Genomic DNA, 6,025 nt, shown 5'->3' with positions numbered 1-6,025 from the left:
CTGGCTAATCTGGAGGCTGTAGCAGCAGCTCACAGTCACAGTGGATTTCCACTCATGAAAAAGCTCTGGCTGCTTCATTTCTCATCTCATATCAGAGACTTTAATGCTTCACTGAAGCTGTACAGTGATGCTTCCATATTCCAGTGAGGCCTCCATAATGATTTCAGCTGTTCTGTACACACACTGTGTGCCCTGTATGGCTCAAAGTCTCTGCAGCCTGTTTTTATCTGCTATCATCAGATCTTCATCATCCTCATTCACATCCCTCACACACTCTACAGCCTCATCAGCACTGACTTCATCTTCACTGACTGATGGAGCACAACATGACCCTGTGGAGGCTGAAACACTGTCCTGTCAAACATCTCCCCGTCACCACTCCACTTCTGTCAGCCTTTAAATGAACCCTGCTCAAGTCTGTCACTTCTGTTTGGAGCCAAAAGGAAAAACTGTTGTTCAGTCGTTTGGAAAGACAACATTTCTGAAAGCACTCAAACTTCTTCACATTTGTCTTCAGACACATCCTGAACATTTAGGAACTAAAGAAAGTTTCAAACATCCATCAAAGACCTGAAATATAGAAAAACAACAACAGCCGCAGTCAGTGAACTCACCTCAGAGTCTCCAGTCGACAGTTTGGACTCTCCAGTCCAGCACACAGAAGCTTCACACCTGAATCCTGGAGGTCTTTATTTCCACTCATGTCCAGCTCTGTCAGATGGGAGGGGTTGGACTTCAGAGCTGAGGCCACAACTTCACAGTGAGACTCTGAGAGTCCACACTGAGTCAGTCTGTGATGATAGAAAATATAAAATGTGTTATTATAAAAGCAGAAAATCTGCATTATAAACACAGACTGAATGTATACGAAGACAAAACAGAGTGAGGTCATAATCTGATGAATCTGCTCTTCACATCTGTGCTTCAGCTCCTCTTACTGTGTTTGACATGACACAACGATTGAGTCTCTCTCAGACCTGCAGACTTTTAATGAGAATCTTTGTTTGGCTTTAATCTGCAGATGAAGGAGGAAGATGGTGTCACATTTAGGCTTCCATAATGTCCACAGTCTGTCACTGAGATCTGATCCAGAGTCAGAGTGAAGACACACATTTGGACTGTTTCCTGTTTTGACTCCAGAACATTTTGAATGAGTTCAGCTCAGTGAAGAGTTCCAGCTGGAAAGATGATCTCTGTTTGCTACCTGCTGTCAGGTACGACTGTTCACGTCCACACGCAGGAAAAACCTGCTGACTGTTACCAAACGGAGCAGAAATCTCATCACTGGACAATAATGATGAATGAACTCAGAGCTGCTGATATCAGATCTGATTTCAGGGGAACTAAACACAGAAATGATTGGCTCATTTGAGCTTTCTGAGCCATTATCTGCTGGTGTGTCGCTAGTTGGCAGAAAATGATTTGTATTCCTGTTCAGGGCTTCAGTGTTTATGAGTCCAGATCCAGGTGACAGCAAGTCAAAATGATGTTACCTGTCTGTGTCCAGCAGCAGCCTGTATTCACTTTGAATATTGTTATAACCTGACATGGATCAGTTTGTCTTTGATTGGTTTGTAAATGTCACTGTTTCCATTGGACCTGAGTGACGTACAAAGACAGAGAGGGAGAGAAAGGAGAGAGAGGATGGAGACAGCAAAGAGAGAGCAAACACAAACAGGTGAGAGTGGACAGGTGACCAAGGTCAGCAACCAATCAGAGAGCTTCTGTTTGACCCACAGTCACTGATGATGACTGCACATAACCAAGCAGTGTGTTACTCTGATATCAAATATGGATCCTGCTCTTATAATAATGATCATCAGATGATATTATTGTGTTATTTTGTAGCTGAATACGATGTTTGTGTGATTATCAGTGAAAGAAGCAGTGAGGAGGATGGAGAGAGAGAGAGGACAGAGGGTGAAGTTAGAAACACTAAAAGGATTTTTCATGGATTTCATGGATGATTTGAGTGATTTCCAGCAGGACACTTAAACATGTCAGTGGACGTCCTAAAGAACATATTCACTGATATGAAACGTGTCATTGAACAGGATTAATATCAGTGGAAACATGGTGGAAACAGCTGTGACTGCATGGATGTGACACACTTCAAATCTGTTCTCCACTCTTGGATTTGGGATCCATGGAGCTGCTGCTGAGTCTGTACAATAAAGGAATGGTGTGGAAGGTTGCAGCGTACGGACACAAACACTTTGTGGTTACAATCTGATTTTATTTTCAACATTAAACTACTAACCTACACTGATCAGTGATGTTAATGATCACATCTGGACTCACCCAGCCTTTCTGCAGTTCCTCACAGCTGGAATCAGTCTCTGTCGTCCCTGCTCTGATGTGTTGTACTTCTGCAGGTCCAACTCATCCAGAACCTCCTCTGTCATCTGCAGCATGAAGGCCAGAGCTGAGCACTGGATCTCAGAGAGTTTCTTCTCTGATCTGTTCTTTGACTTCAGGAACTCTTGGATCTCCTGAAATAATGAGAGGTCGTTCATCTCCATCAGACAGTGGAAGATGTTGATGCTTCTGTCAGGAGAGATTTCATCACTGTTCATCTCCTTCAGGTTGTTGATGACTCTCTGGATGGTTCCATAACTGATCTCTGTCTGACCCAGCAGACCTACTAAGAGTCTCTGGTTGGACTCCAGACAGAGGCCATGAAGGAAGCGAACAAACAGGTCCAGGTGGCCATTTTTACTCTGGAGGGATTTTCTCATGACTTTAGTTAAAAAGACATCCAGGAATTTGAAGTTGTTTAAAAAAGATCTGTTTTTGTATTCTTCTCGGAAATTCCCAAGAAAACCTTCTACCACCTTTGTCTTCCTGTTGGTGTGACAGTGGAACATGTAGACAGCAGCCAGAAACTCCTGAATGCTCAGATGAACAAAGCAGTAGACTGGTTTCTGGAAGATCACACACTCTCTTTTGAAGATCTCTGTACAAACTCCTGAGTACACCGAGGCCTCTGTCACATCCAGACCACACTGCTCCAGGTCTTCTTGGTAGAACATGATGTTTCCTTTCTCCAGATGTTCAAACGCCAGCCTCCCCAGCTTCAGAAGAACTTCCCTGTCAGCCTCCGTCAGCTCCTGTGGACTCGTCTCATGTCCCTCATGGTACTTGTTCTTCTTCCTCTTTGTCTGAACCAGCAGGAAGTGTGAGTACATGTCAGTCAGGGTCTTGGGCAGCTCTCCTCTCTGCTCTGTAGTCAACATGTGCTCCAGAACTGTAGCAGTGATCCAGCAGAAGACTGGGATACTACACATGATGTGGAGGCTCCTGGATGTCTTCATGTGGGAGATGATTCTGCTGGACAGCTCTTCATCACTGAATCTCCTCCTGAAGTACTCCTCCTTCTGGGCGTCAGTGAAGCCTCGTACTTCTGTTAGCCTGTCAACACATGTAGGAGGGATCTGATTGGCTGCTGCGGGTCGGGAAGTTATCCAGACGAGAGCCGAGGGAAGCAGATTCCCCTGGATGAGGTTTGTCAGCAGCTGGCTGACTGATGACTTCTGTGTGACATCAGACAGCAGCTTCCTGTTGGTGAAATCCAATGAAAGTCTGCTTTCATCCAGGCCGTCAAAGATGAACAAAAGCTGAGAGACAGCCAGCTTCTCTGCTGTGACCTTCTGTAATGTTGGATGGAAAACATGGAGCAGCTCCAGAAGACTGTACTGCTCATCTCTGATCAGGTTCAGCTCCCTGAATGAAAGCAGAACCACCACACTGACATGTTGGTTCTCCAAGCCCTCTGCCCAGTCCAGAGTGAACTTCTGCACTGAGAAGGTTTTTCCAACACCAGCCACGCCGTTGGTCAGAACCACTCTGACGGGTCTCTGTTGGTCAGGTGAGGCTTTAAAGATGTCCTGGCACCTGATTGGAGCGTCATGGAGGGCGTCCATCTTGGAAGCTGTCTCCAGCTGCCTCACCTCATGTTGGGTATGAACCTCTTCACTCTGTCCCTCTGTGATGTAGAGCTCAGTGTAGATCCTGTTGAGGAGGGTTCTACTTCCTGTTTCATCACTTCCTTCAGTCACACGTTCACATCTCCTCCTCAGACTGATCTTATGTTCATCTAAAACCTCCTGCAGACCAACATCTGCTGAAAGAAAGAAAAACAACGAGACTAAAGAGAAAGAAAACTCTTCAATGTCTGAACAACACAAGAAGTCCAGTTTTCAGAAATGAGTCCATCAGCAGACAGATGTTCAGTCTTACTTTGTACACAGCTGCTCTGACTGGCTGTCTGCAGTCCAGCTCTGCTTCTGGATCTTTCTCCACACTGTGCAGAAGCTCTGATGGTGACACAGAAAAGTCAAAGTGGAGATACTTCTGTCCACCTTTGATTAGACTCATTATAAAAAGGAAAACAAAGTTTGAACACAGTCATGTTTCCAGTTCACTGACTTACATTTATTCCATGGACACTCACTCTAACCTGAAGCACAGCTACAACCCAACATTGTTGAGGCCTCATCTCCTCCTTTCCTGACTGTAGAGGTTAAATATGCAACAACCAACAAATAAAAGAATTTGGTTCATTTCAAAGAAATTCACACGGTGACCAAGTAAAGTAACCGTAGTAAAGGAGACAACATCCCGTTGATGGTGGGATTATTTGAAAGATTTGCTTTAGTCACGTCACCAAATGCAGTTGAACCACCCGTGGATCCATGTTTGACCATTCTACCACTCTGAGCTCTGCTTTTTAATCATTTTATTATTATCATCATTCATTTATTCATTCTTTGGAGGGGGGCTATTTCCTAATGCCGCCCTAATAAGCTGATGTTCAAGGGGAAATATAACAGAAACTCTTTCAGTGTTATTCATTAATAAATTAACAGATAAACTGTGAAGAAGAAAAAAACTGAGATTGAAAGGAGAGAGTGAGAAACTTGATCATCCATCCTCATAATACATGTTTATCAGTATCTGCTGTGACCATACTGCAGTAATAACTACAAGTCTACATTTCTGTGACTGTTGATCAATCACAGCAGGAATCTGAGCTCATCTCTGCACACAGAGCAGCTTCAGCTCTGGGATAAACTGCTCGCTTCATGTCCTTCTCAGCTCACAGACACTCATCCTGATATTTTCCTTTAACATTTGATGGTATAATTCATCTGAGTTTACACTTTATTTGCATAAATACAGAAAAACAGACCCAAACACCAGAAACCATCAGTTTCACCATGTAGAATATATTGTTGTTTCCTTTTAATTCAGAGAAAAACTCTGATTTGGATTTTCTCTGTTCTCTTTGCCACAGCCCATCCCAGCAGCAGCTGAAGCAGCTGACTGTCACAACACTGAATAACACTTTAGGAGGAATTTCAGAGGTCAGTAAAGCTCCAGTTTCAACATCAGTTAATTAATCATAGTTCATCATAAATGTTAACCTGGCTGGCACACATGTTAATGTTAGCCATTTAAATATTAGCAGTTAGCTGAGGCCACAAGAAGAAGAGGCCCTAGAAGAACAATGGATGATAAGATTAGATTTTCAAGACTAGGCAGAGACGTGTTTTCCTTTACTGTCTCTTACAGAGGAGGGAGCAGATACCAGACGAGGTCACGGAGGTACGGGGAGGATTCGCAGCAGACAGCAAGACTGCCACGTCCATGCGAGAGAGCGATGGCTACGATAATCTCTGTTTTTGTCTCCCTATATAATGTTGTACAGCCCATGTGAGGGTTAACACAAACATCAGTCCTTCTACTTAAGTATGTTTGACACTTTGTTTACGTCTAAATTAACTTTACTGTTAACCAGTTTTCATGTTTCTGTAATCCACCAGTGTGCTCATGCTTTTTTAAGTGAAAACATATTTTAATGATCAAATATAATAATTTTTGTTATTTGTGGATTTTAAATGTCCTTGACAGAGACAGATGATGATCATTATCCTGCACTGTGCTCTCAGGTTTGGTCGAGCTAGCACAAAGAATGGCTATGTTGAACTTCCTCCTGGGATCTACACTAAGAAGTGAGTCCAAC

At 43.5% G+C, this 6,025-nt stretch overlaps 1 protein-coding gene across 1 annotated transcript; it reads right to left on the bottom strand.

Moving 5' to 3' along the window:
- Nucleotides 1-2,297: 2,297 nt before the first annotated feature.
- On the bottom strand, nucleotides 2,298-5,651 carry LOC146716521 (protein NLRC3-like). Its single transcript, XM_085441535.1, has 3 exons — nucleotides 5,563-5,651; nucleotides 4,240-4,316; nucleotides 2,298-4,123 (listed from the first exon to the last, which is right to left on the bottom strand). The coding sequence occupies exons 1-3, from the start codon at nucleotides 5,649-5,651 to the stop codon at nucleotides 2,298-2,300; spliced, it is 1,992 nt and encodes a 663-aa protein (XP_085297661.1).
- Nucleotides 5,652-6,025: the final 374 nt, after the last annotated feature.

Source organism: Copadichromis virginalis, linkage group LG3 (genome assembly GCF_057382275.1).
Source record: "Copadichromis virginalis isolate Kocher_CV1m ecotype Utaka linkage group LG3, C_Virginalis_male_GT1.1, whole genome shotgun sequence".
Lineage (NCBI taxonomy): Eukaryota > Metazoa > Chordata > Actinopteri > Cichliformes > Cichlidae > Copadichromis > Copadichromis virginalis.
The sequence above is the reverse complement of the archived record's forward strand: the minus strand, read 5'-3'. Positions and strand labels throughout refer to the sequence as shown.

Excerpts from the sequence above, each read along its gene's own strand:
- LOC146716521 (XM_085441535.1), bottom strand. The coding sequence starts at position 5,651 with ATGGACGTGGCAGTCTTGCTGTCTGCTGCGAATCCTCCCCGTACCTCC. Across the intron at positions 4,317-5,562 it reads TCCCTCCTCTGTAAGAGACA|AGCTTCTGCACAGTGTGGAG; the intron begins GTAAAGGAAAAC and ends TGTCACCATCAG. Across the intron at positions 4,124-4,239 it reads TCAGAGCAGCTGTGTACAAA|CAGATGTTGGTCTGCAGGAG; the intron begins GTAAGACTGAAC and ends TCTTTCTTTCAG.